At 44.1% G+C, this 12,551-nt stretch overlaps 1 protein-coding gene across 1 annotated transcript in view; it reads left to right on the top strand.

Annotated features, from left to right (window-relative positions):
• Positions 1 to 12,551, top strand: part of TRIM2 (tripartite motif containing 2) — a 248,119-nt gene that overhangs the window by 181,484 nt on the left and 54,084 nt on the right. Inside the window, exons 5-6 of the mRNA XM_030191628.1 lie at positions 6,007 to 6,187; positions 10,870 to 11,593. Of these exons, the coding sequence (XP_030047488.1) occupies positions 6,007 to 6,187; positions 10,870 to 11,593 (905 nt within the window). The remainder of the gene's footprint in view (positions 1 to 6,006; positions 6,188 to 10,869; positions 11,594 to 12,551) is intronic.

Genomic DNA, 12,551 nt, shown 5'->3' with positions numbered 1-12,551 from the left:
AATCAGAAGGCAGACAGATTATCAAGTAATTAGTGGTGTGTTGGAATTCCTATTATTGATAAAGATTTTCGAAAGTTGATGAGGTTGTGAATATTTTTCATATCCAGTGGTAATACATTCCACAGCTGCGTGCCAATGTAAGAAAAACAGGACGCATGTACTAGTTTGTACTTTAGACCTTTGCAGCTAGGGAAGTGAACTCCCAAGAATGTGCGTGTTGATCTTTTAGCGTTCCTGGGTGGTAAATCAATAAGGTCTGACATGTTTGCCGGTGCATTTCCATGAATGATTTTATGAACCAGAGTTCAAACTTTGAACACAGATCTTTCCTTAACTGGGAAAGTATATGTTTGTAGTATCACATCATACCTTCTACTGAGTGTATCTTGTTGGGCAGACTGGATGGACTGTACAGATCGTTATCTGCTGTCATCTACTATGCATGATCACACTTAGAAGAGAAGAAGGGCTGACAAGAGATCCTCATGCTTGGTCCAATTTTTGGCCACAGTGCGCCAAGGGACAACATAGAGGCACTTGCAAGAAGGGAAATGAAATTTAAATTGGCCAAGATATCATAATCCAATGTGAACCCACACCTGTCATTTAGATATTTATTCATGACCTGTTTTAAAATGGGGAAAATATAGCAAACATTTGCCACAGTAATATACTTTCCCAGATTTTTCTGCATTGTTTTATTTGGGTCTCAGATAGTGATCCATTCAGCCCCTCCCAGGGATACAGTTCTGAATAACATGCAAGGTTTTTGGATGATGGTTTGTTTGGGGCCCTCCCCGAGATATCCAAGCAAAGGAATAATTAACAGTCAATATGTCAGACAATACTCAGTAGAAGGAATACAATGGGTTTTTTTTGTATATGTTTATTAAATTTGACATACCGCTTATCTTATTCCGTAAAAAGCAGTTTACAATATACATCTAAAAATAAAGAAAGAGCATCATTTCTTTGAGAGGAAAGCCTAGTCAATCAGCAGATAGTCATTCATCACAGAATCTAAACCTAGTAACAATTTACTGTTCTGCGGAATTGCTCAGGACTATCTGAAATGGCAGGATGAGCAACAAGTTGCAATTCAGATATCACAAGAGGAACTTCAGAATAGCAGGACTGATCGTGTACTTAGGGCCCCTTTTACAAAGCCTCGGCAGTGACGTGCAGGATATGGGCCCTACGAGCCCGGCAGTAGTTTCGGTGTGCGCTGGGTGCCATTTCCGGCACTTGTACTTTTTTTTTAGCGCCAGGTTAGTGCAGGAGCTCATACTGCCAGGAATTGGCTTTGCGGCAAGTGCTTAACTTACTTCATGGCCATTTCCTTTTTTTTTTTTTTTTAAACCCCTCCTTTTACCAGCTGCAGTAAAAGGGGGTCTTGGCGTGCCTCAAACCCAGGTGCCGACGCCACCGCAGGGGTCCGTTTACTGCAGCTTGGTAAAAGGACCCCTTAATGCTGAAAGCTGTGTCAAGAACCCTAGAACCCTGTAGTTGATATATTTTTATAAAGACAGACAAAGATATATATTAATGTATGAAAGTACTGTGTTAGTTAAAAGGACAAAGTAATTGTATAGGTACAACTAATAACTCTGCAATACAAATACATGTTTAAAAGTGCAAGTTTTTGGAATTACTAACAGTCCCTTCCTCTGGCAGTAGCTTCATATTGGACATCACAATCTTATATCATTCTGTTGTGCAGTGCAGGGGCGTAGCCAGACTTCGGCGGGAGGGGGGTCCACAGCCCGGGGTGAGGGGGCACATTTTATCCCCCCTGCCATTGCCGCCCCTGCCGACGACCCGCTCGACCCCCCCCCCTCCCGTCGCCTACCTTTGCTGGCGGGGGACCCCAACCCCCGCCAGCTGAGGTCCTCTTCTGCCCACAAAACGCTTCCTTCTGTTTCTCACGTGCGGGACGTCAGACTCACAGAACGAAGCCTTGCAGATCTGCAAGGCTTCATTCTGTGAGTCTGACGTGTGACGTCCTGCACGTTGACGTCAGAAACAGAAGGAAGCCTTTTGCGAGCAGAAGAGGACCTCGGCTGGCGGGGGTTGGGGTCCCCCGCCAGCAAAGGAAGGCGACGGCGGGTTGGCGGTGGGGGGGGGGGGGGGTCGAGAGAGTCATCGGCAGGGGGGTCCGGGGCCAAATCTACGGGGGCCCAGGCCCCACGTAGCTACGCCACTGGTGCAGTGAACATTATTATGCTTATCATACCATTGGGGTAATTTCATTTTTTATTCTATTTGTAAAGAATTTTTAGATCAGGGGAAAAATACAAGAAAACTGAAACTCTGTCTTCTTTGTATAATTTTTAGAATTGTATTCATCACTATACAAATGTTTTAAAGTCCTTTTTAAAAAGCCGAATATCAGATGCTCGCATGAATTCTTGTTTTTGGAATTAATTGGAAAAGCCTTGAAAATAATTTTGGCTAAACCATTTGAAATATACAGTTGCTGGAGGCGTTTCTATGATTTGTTTTCCCATTTTCAATCCCATTTTGCATTCTGAGGTCACCAACTTAACATCTGGTTCTTCCACTCCCACAGTAGCAGACCAACTAGACTACTTCTGATGACTCACAGCAGGCCACTGGCTGATGTTCCTACAGATATAACCTTTAAGACTTATATCCAGACCTTATCACTGTTTTACAAGGCTTTGGAGTCCAGCTCGGTACCTGGGGGACACAGATTATTGGAGCCTGATAATGGCCCGATCCTCTTGGACACTTGAGGGGTCAGTGACTTACTGATCTTCTCTTGGTAAACCTACTTCTCAGACAAACTATATTGTGTTGTGCCTTTTGTCTGGGATGTGAAGCCTAACTTTAATTCTGTTTGCCCATGTGGTTGAGATGCTGTATGTTAAGCACTAACACTTCAACTGTGGTATATGTTGTTTCTAGTTGAATGCACAGTGGAGCCGTAACCCTTAATTTTGTTGTGATCTGCTTTGAAATTGTTCTGCAGTCAGAAAAGGCAGAATTGAAATCTTAAATTATAGTCCTGACTCTCCTTTTGTTTAAATAAAGGAGTCAGATGAAGACTAGAAGTCTGCGGACACAGTAGGCCAGTAGAGAAAAACGGCATAGTGTCTTCACCTAAGTGAGACAGCCGGGAAGGGAAGAATTTGTCTAACACATATAAGTTTAAAGCTAAAAGGCAGGCAGAATATATAAAGGAAGACACGAGTATTCAAAAGATTTATGGGTGTAATTTTATAACAGGGTGCCTATGTAAAAACTCCGAAGAGGCCCCTGTTTTTTTTAAAGCAATTTAGATGCTTCTGGAGGCTCCCAGAATCGACTCCAGTAGTGCAGAAAGGGGTCCTTTTACAAAGCAGCGCTAAAAGGTAGCCTTAGTGCACCCTTACCGCGGGTCTTTCCTATGTGCTGAGGACATTTTTAGTGCAGCAGTAAAATGGCAGATTTTTGAATTTCTTTATTAATGGCTACACATTAAGGGCCCCTTTTACCCCAAGCTGTGGCAAAAGGGAGCCTGCGCTGGCGTCAGCCCGTGTTTTTCATGTGTGCCGAAGCCCCCCTTTACTGCAGCGGGTAAAAGGAAAGTCTCTCTTTCCTGCAGGAAATGGCTGTGTGGCAAGTAAAGCACTTGCTGGGCGGTCATTTTGGGGTGAGGAGCCTTTACTGCCACCCATTGAGGTGGCAGTAAGGGCTCCCGTGCTAACCCGACAGCAACCAGGTAGCGTGTGGCACTGCCTGATTTTCGTAGCGCTGGATATGACGGCGTGCTAGGGGTGGGAAGTACCACCGTTCTGCTGCGGTAGCCCGGTTGTAGTTCCTGTTTAGCAAGCGGTAAGCTCATGTTGGGCTTACCGCCACTTAGTAAAAGGGACTCTAAGGGCCCTGTTTACTAAGGTGCGCTAGTGTTTTTAGCATGTGCAAAATTAGCATACACTGTGTAGACGCCCATAGGAATGGGTATCTACAGTTAGCTAGCGCACCTGTAGCGCAGCTTAGTAAACAGTGCCTTAATTTTGCCACTAGCACATGCCCATTAAAAACGATGAATGTGTGAGCCCTTACCGCCACCTATTTTGTAGATAGTAAGGGCTCATGCGCTAATCCTGCGCTAATCAGTCCACGGTAATGCCTACGTATTGACTGATTAGCATAAATGCACTCACTCTCTGCCTCAGATATGCCCCCTTCCGTGAAAAATCAAAAGTATTTTTTTAGCGCATGATTTGCACACACACATTTGGAACTTATCGTGGGATGCCTCAGCACGCCCCCATAGTAAACCTTTTTAAGCTGCGCTAAGCATGCGTTAGTGCTTATCGCAGCTTAGTAAAAGGAGCCCTAAATCTGCAGCTGCTCCAAAGATGGTGTAAATTATGTGTGTTATTCTATGCGTCTACCCAGATATTTATAAAATATATGCATACATCATAACTCCGCCTCTGCTCGTCAAACTGTGCACCCAGAGATGTCTGTGCGTGGTGTGCGTAAAAGCACCCATGATCTTTCAGTGCGTGTACTTTTTATGCATGTAAGTGGCTGCATGATTTTTAAAAGAATATTTCTGCTTGCAAAAGATGCTTTTCATGTGGAGAAATCTTCATAAAATTACCCCCTATCTGGGTAAAATTGGCTTCTACTCACATGAACATACCGCTGTAAAAAAAAATCCTTTTTTAGCTGCAGGTAACTTAGGTTTATTAAGGTGCGTTATCATTTTTACCGCATGCTAAAAATTAGCGCGCGCTAACCATATAGACACCCATTGGAATATTATGGATGTCTACATGGTTAGCGCACGCTAATGCTTAGCATGCGCTAAAAACACTAACGCGCCTCTGGTGCGGCTTAGTAAACAGGGCTCTTAGTCTGTACAAAATGTATATATGGACAAAGTTACCTAGAGAAAAGCAAAGAGGGCAACAATGAGGTCACACTAACTGTAATACTTAACCTCCTCCTTTCCTCTTTGTGGGCAGGAACCATATCCACTCATTTCCCAACTGTAAAGAAGCATTGTAATGGTCAGTCAGTGGAGCCACTAGACCTTCCCTTAGTTCTTTTAACATCATTTGGTGTAGCCCATCTGATTACACTGTTCTACTAAATTTGTGTGGGCAAATTGGTCCTCACAAAGAGCAAGCAACAAAGACAACCACAGGAAGAAACCCCTACGGAGTAGCCAAGACACAACACAGGAAATAGGGGATGACGCAATGACTTCCAAATGGAGAATAAATAGCAAATCCTCCTTTATTGAGCAAAGTACCAGGATGGGGACCCGACAAGGGATCGTGTTCGGCGGTTGTGTCCGCCTGCCTCAGGGGTCACAACACAATGTACATATAAAATAAATAATAAAAATAAATAATAAATAAATAACACCTAAATAAAAAATTGATACAAAATATTAATAAATACTACAATACTATAGGATGATAAGTAATAAACACTCCGTGATATCCACATAAAAATGAGTATATACAAAAAAAGAAGGACAATGGTCTGTCTCAAAATGCTTAGCCACCCACCTGGGGTTACCCCACGGCCATTTAGAGGGTCTATCCCCAGCATAGCTCAGGTCCGCCTGCATCTGATTACACTCTCCGACTAAATGGTTCTGTGTCGGGTCCCCGTCCTGGTGCTTTGCTCAATAGAGAAGGATTTGCTATTTATTCTCCTTTTGGAAGCCATTGAGTCATCCCCTACTTCCTGTGTTGTGCCTCACTCACAAACAGCAGCCTTTAGAGTTCTCTGGATAAATTTATCCAGATACCCATCAGCTTGCTTGTCCAGATTAGTTCTATTGAATATTCAGATATCTGGGTAAAGTTATACAGTTATCTTAATTCATCAGTGTTTTCTTGAGTATAGACCTTGAAGTGTGAACTAAAGTGAAAACATTTTTATAACATGATGGACTGTCTCTTTTCATAACCACAGACATAGCGTCTTCTAAATACCGTAACTGGTAGTACATTGTCTGTGTGCTTCCCACTGTAGGTTGCCAGAAATAGATTCTGCACTTCAGTTTGTGTCCGAAATCATACATCAGTTAGCTAATCAGAAGACCAGTATTGTAGAGGACATCCATTCAACCTTTGATGAGCTCCAGAAAACTTTGAATGTGCGAAAGAGTGTGCTACTTATGGAGCTAGAGGTGAATTATGGCCTTAAACACAAGGTAAGAAACACATTTGCGTTGTCTGAATGGGTGAATTTGTCAGTTATCTTTTTCATGTCATTTCCCATTGGATGTTTGGAAAGAAAGTGTAGAGTAGTCCAGTGTTTTTCAACCCAGGGACCACCTGGCCAGTTGGGTTTTCGAGATATCCATAATGAATATGCATGAGATAGATTTGCATGCACTGCCTTCTAGGTATTCAAATTTCTCTCATGAATATTCACTGTGAATATCCTGAAAACCTGACTGGCCAGGTGATCTCTGAGGGACTGGATTGCAAACCACTGGTCTAGTCTATCCTTGTTCCATTTATTTATTTAAAGTGATTTATTACATGCTGATCCAAAGTCCTACGAGTTCCAACAAACCTACATAATTGTTTTACATAAGATATGAACCAAAAGCATACAACTCTGTAAAAGACAAAACAACATAAATCAAATAAAAAATAAAACAAAAATATGTTATCCTGAATGACAATATAAAACTTAATTAAATCTTTAAAACCCTTTCTCAATAAAGCATATCTTTACTTTTTTTTTCTTGAACTCATGGACATCCTGGCATCAGCAAAAGTCATATGGGCAAAAAGTTCTGTAACTTTAGCCTAGAGTAAGAAATACATTGATTTTATGTTTTTAGTCCAGATCTGAGAGGTGGCTAGTAACATGATAATGCTTCGACTAGCTGTAAAGGAGCAGCTAGTCCTTGGACCCTTTCTTTTTTCAATCTACACCTCTTCCCTGGGCTCCCCGATCTCATCTCATGGTTTCCAATATCATCTTTATGCTGACGACACCCAGCTTTATCTCTCCACACCAGACATCACTGCCGAAACCCAGGCCAAAGTATCGGCTTGCTTATCCGACATTGCTGCCTGGATGTCCAACCGCCACCTGAAACTGAACATGGCCAAGACCGAGCTTATTGTCTTCCCACCCAAACCCACTTCCCCTCTCCCTCCACTCTCTATCTCAGTTGATAACACCCTCATCCTCCCCATCTCATCTGCCCGCAACCTCAGAGTCATCTTCGACTCCTCCCTCTCCTTCTCTGCGCATATCCAGCAGATAGCCAAGACCTGTCGCTTCTTCCTCTATAACATTAGCAAAATTCGCCCTTTCCTCTCTGAGCACACCACCCGAACTCTCGTCCACTCTCTCATTACCTCACCTTGACTACTGCAACCTACTCCTCACTGGCCTCCCACTTAGCCATCTATCCCCCCTTCAGTCCGTTCAGAACTCTGCTGCACGTCTTATCTTCCGCCTGGACTGATATACTCATATCGCCCCTCTCCTCAAGTCACTTCACTGGCTTCCGATCAGGTACCGCATACAGTTCAAGCTTCTCCTTCTAACCTACAAATGCACTCGATCTGCAGCTCCTCCTTACCTCTCTACCCTCATCTCCCCTTACGTTCCTACCCGTAACCGCCGCTCTCAAGACAAATCCCTCCTCTCAGTACCCTTCTCCACCACCGCCAACTCCAGGCTCCGCCCTTTCTGCCTCGCCTCACCCCATGCTTGGAATAAACTCCCTGAGCCCATACGCCAGGCCCCTTCCCTGCCCATCTTCAAATCCTTGCTCAAAGCCCACCTCTTCAATGTTGCCTTCGGCACCTAACCACTACACCTCTATTCAGGAAATCTTGACTGCCCCAACTTGACATTTCGTCCTTTAGATTGTAAGCTCCTTCGTGCAGGGACTGTCCTTCTTTGTTAAACTGTACAATGCTGCGTAACCCTAGTAGCGCTCTAGAAATCTTAAGTAATAGTACTAGTTTTATTTTCTTAGGGCAGCTTTTACCAAGCTGCGGCAAAAGGGGGCCATCACTGGCGTTGGCGAGTGTTTTACACGCGCGCCGATGCCCCCTTTTACCACAGCTGGTAAAAGGGAAGTCTTGTCTTCCTACAGGAAATGCCAGGCGGCAAGTAAAGCACTTGCCACACGGCCATTTCGGGGGAAGCCCTTACTGCCACCCATTGAGCTTTGTAATATTGAGATTTAGGGGGGAAGTTATCAACATGGGCTATCATTATAAGATTTGTTATTTTACTGTTAACCCCAGTTATTAGTAACTCAGTCTCATTGCATAAAATGGGACCTGTGTTTAATAGCATGAATTAGTGGTAAAATAACATGTTTTAATGGTAGCCCAAATTGATAACTATGCCCCTTAGATGTTTATGCAATGCAAACGTCTAAATATCGGTTTATGCACATCTAAAATGTGAATAGAACTTCTAAAATAATCATCTTGGTCTCCTTAAAGCTCTCATCTTATAAAATGCATTTTTAAGTATCTCTTTTACATGTAATATGAAAGTAGCATAGAATCTAACAGTATCCCCAAGTACCATACTTCTTGATGAACTTAGTAGAACGTCCAGTTAACTGTTATGTTATAAACTAGCCATTGAGCCCGTTAAAACGGGCTAGTATGGGGTTTTGGCAAGGCCCCCTCCCCTCTGCCCCCCCCCCCCCCCGGAGTCGCCGCTACCACTCCTGCACCCGGCCCGGGCCCTCTCTTCGGTACTGAACTTACATCGGCGAAACGCAGGCAGCACGCAGATCAGCTGAGCTCCCGTCGGCCTTCCTTCTCTGCCTGTGTCCCGCCCTCGTGTGACGTAACGTCAGCGAGGGCGGGACACAGGCAGGGAAGAAAGGGCGATGGGAGCTCAGCTGTTCTATGTGCTGCGTTTCGCCGATGTAAGTTCAATACCGAAGAGAGTGCTCGGGCTGGGTGGAGGGGGCGGCGGCGGCGACCTTGGGGGGGCAGCGGTAGCGATGTCGGCGGCTTCGCGCAGTTTCCCTCTCTGTCCCGCCCCCGTCATCACATATTGAAGCGGGGGCAGGACAGAGAGGGAAGTCTCTACTGCGCATTTACGAGTGAGTACGGTCACTTGCCATTTATATGTTTGATTGCTTATATTCCACAAAACACCCTTAAGAGTTCTATGCGGATTCTATTTACAAGAAACTGAACAATAAACTGTCAGGAATTACAATTTACAAAACTGATTTATAGTACATAATTTAACTATCATACATATAGTGGAAAGATCTAATCAGACGACAGAAACTTATTAAATGCAGTAAATCTTACAGAAATTGGCAATGAGTTCCAGATCAAAGAAGCCTGATAACATAACAAAGAACTAAAACTTTTTCTATATTTAATCTTATTTACTGACGGAAAGTATAAAAGCATCCCAGAAGTTATGGGGACAACACAGAAGAATCAAAACAAACCAGTGAATTCTGAAACGGCAAGCGGTCAGTAAAAGCCCCATTTTAGAATGAAAACCTCAAGGGCACCTTATAAACAGTGGTATGGAATCCACAGGCATAGCCAGCCCTTCAATTTTGGGGTGAACTGGGGGAGCTATGCATTTCTCCCCCCCCCCCCCCCCCCCCTCTGCGCTAATCATATCTTTGTTGGCAGGGATGCTGAGGCCCTGCTACCAAATAAATACAGTACCCAGGTGGCTCCCCTTCTGCTCGTGCTGCTTGCTGTCTGCAGATGTCAGCCGACGATGCCAGGACTTCTCACGTATGCTCAGAGCATGTGTGAGAAGTCCTAGCACCGGCAGCTGAAGGAATGCCGCCAACATCTGCAGGCAGGAAGCAGCATGAGAATGAGGGCAGCAGTGGCACTGTATTTATTTTGCTGGCGGGGCTTTGGCATTCCCGCTGGCAAAGGTAAAGAGGTGCTGCAGTTCTGGAGGGGGGGGAGGCCCAGACCCTCAAGGCACCCTCCCTCCCACCTGTGGCTATGCCACGGGTGGAATTTCTTAATGCACTGTCCAGACAATGTAAGGGGAAAAAATATTGCTACATTTTTTACATGTATGAAGGTGACTTCTGCACATCTCTAATAAATAAACCAGTTTATTTAGAGAGCTTACTTACATCCTTTATCAGCCCTGTGAGTTTCAGCAGAATGACTCTGGTGTGTTCTGTGTGGAGCCCAATAAGATCTGCTGAGTTAACCTGCTGGAAGGTTTCCTGTGAAACAGAGCTGTAATGCAGGGAAGTACCTAAGCGGCACAGGATTAGGACCTAAAGGCAATGAAACTGAGCTCTAGGACAGCCCAAAATAACTGAGGAAATTATGTCAACAAGTGAGTTTTTCAAGTGCTGCCTGTGTGTGAGGGAATTACTGGAGCCATACAATTAGCCCCTCATTGTTTAAGAAAAGCATTACATTTATGGCCAATTTCCACATGCAATTTAATTGAATAATGAACCAATTATCAGTACTAATTGGGTGCTAATTGGTGCTAAATGGCAACAATTTGAATTTACACTCGCATCTTGCTAGGTGCTATTCTATAAAGGCGCACGCTTATGCGTGGATCTGAAAAGGGGTGTGGCCATGGGAGGGGCATGGGCGGAGTGTGGGCATTCCAAGAATTTGTGCACACTGTTACAGAGTATGCCTGATCTGCACCTAATTTAGGTGTGCGGATTTATGCCAGGTTTCAGTTGGTGTAAACTCTCACACCATTTATAGAATGGCCCATTTTTTTGGTCACCATTTATAGAATTTGGTCCTAAACACTGAATGTCTGAGCAACATAATGACAGATAACACCTATTCAGACATTCAACGTTTAGGACCAAACGCTGAATGTCAAAACTGTTGAACTGTTGAATAACCAGGTGTTTCTCCTTAGGTTCTTCAGACACAACTGGACACTTTAATGGAGGGACAGGAAAGTATCAAGAGCTGTAGTAACTTCACTGCTCAGGCACTAAATCATGGCACTGAAACGGAAGTCTTGCTGGTTAAAAAGCAGATGAGTGACAGACTAAATGAACTAGCCGAGCGTGAGTTTCCTCTTCAGCCTCACGAAAATGACCAGCTGGACTTCATAATGGAAACAGAGGGGCTCAAGAAGTCCATTCACAACCTTGGCACTATCTTAACTACGAATGCTGTGGCTTCTGAAACGGTTGCCACAGGGGAGGGACTGAGGCAGACTGTCATTGGGCAGCCCATGTCGGTTACCATAACTACCAAGGACAAGGATGGGGAGCTCTGTAAATCTGGGAATGCCTACATTACTGCCGAACTGAGCACCCCTGATGGTAGTGTGGCAGATGGGGAAATGCTGGACAATAAAAATGGTACCTATGAATACTTGTATACAGTTCAGAAAGAAGGGGAATTTACTCTCTCTCTCAGACTCTACGATCAGCATATAAAAGGTAGTCCCTTTAAACTTAAGCTGATCAAGTCCACAGATGTGTCCCCTACTACAGAAGGGGTGAAGAGACGTGTTAAGTCTCCAGGGAGTGGCCATGTGAAACAGAAGGCTGTAAAAAGACCAGCTAGCATGTACAGCACTGGGAAAAGGAAAGAAAACCCCATTGAAGATGATTTGATCTTTAGAGTAGGTATGGAGCATGTCTTCTATTGATCAATGTTAACAGGTTTATTCAGCCTGTGTTGCATAATTGGCACAGAAACGTAATTCAGCTTGGTTTGTTGGAGCAGTTTATATATTTTTTAAGGGAACAATGAAGACGTTTCCTATCTTGACACTGACTAGTTCAAAGTTTTGATGCTATCAACAAAACCAGGTCAGTACGGGTTCTTTTGTTTTTATATCTAAGTGAGAATAATAAAACCTATACCATGCCATTTGCCTGTCACAGGCAACAGTGAGTCCTCGCAGGTTCCAGGTGCACCGTTTTGCTCTGGATATACCTAGAACACATTGAATATCCAGAAAGTTAACCGGTTAAGCTGATATTCAGCGCTGATTATCTTTTTAGCAGTCAAAGATAGGCCTGCTATTTATGCAGCCTATTTTAACCGCGGAACGGTTAAGCGCTGAATGTGCCTAACTGGCTTTGTCAAGCAATATAGCCAGTTAGCATCTAGCCAGTACCCGCTTGTATTTAGCGGGAGATAACAGGTTATCTCCCACTAAATATCCACGGTTTGGCGCCAATATACTATTTAACTGGTCAGTGGCCATGCCTGGCCGGTTCAATAGATTTGAATATTGGGGGGAAAGATACCAGATGACCTGTAGCTGTATCTTTTTTTTCACTTGCACAGCTGCAACCCAGGACTGCTAGCTCAAAGCAGTGTGGAAAAGTGCTACTTAAGGGTAGCTGTGAGGAATGCTATAATGAGGTGAAACTGTGGCCCTTGGCTTTCTTTCCAGTGTCACTTGATGGTCTGTTCCTTCGTTTTTATTTTTTACTGGCTATGAGCAGGTGTCGGAGAGCATTGAGCAGCAGTCCTGGAGAAAAGGAAGCTGGCTGGAGGGGGAATAGACCTTGTGGGCCTGATGATATACTGGTTATTTTACTATTGTTAAGCTACTAACAAAATTGCAAGTTT

This window comes from Microcaecilia unicolor, chromosome 2 (assembly GCF_901765095.1).
Source record: "Microcaecilia unicolor chromosome 2, aMicUni1.1, whole genome shotgun sequence".
In the NCBI taxonomy this organism is placed as follows: Eukaryota; Metazoa; Chordata; class Amphibia; order Gymnophiona; family Siphonopidae; genus Microcaecilia; species Microcaecilia unicolor.
This window is presented reverse-complemented; position numbering and strand designations above follow the sequence as displayed.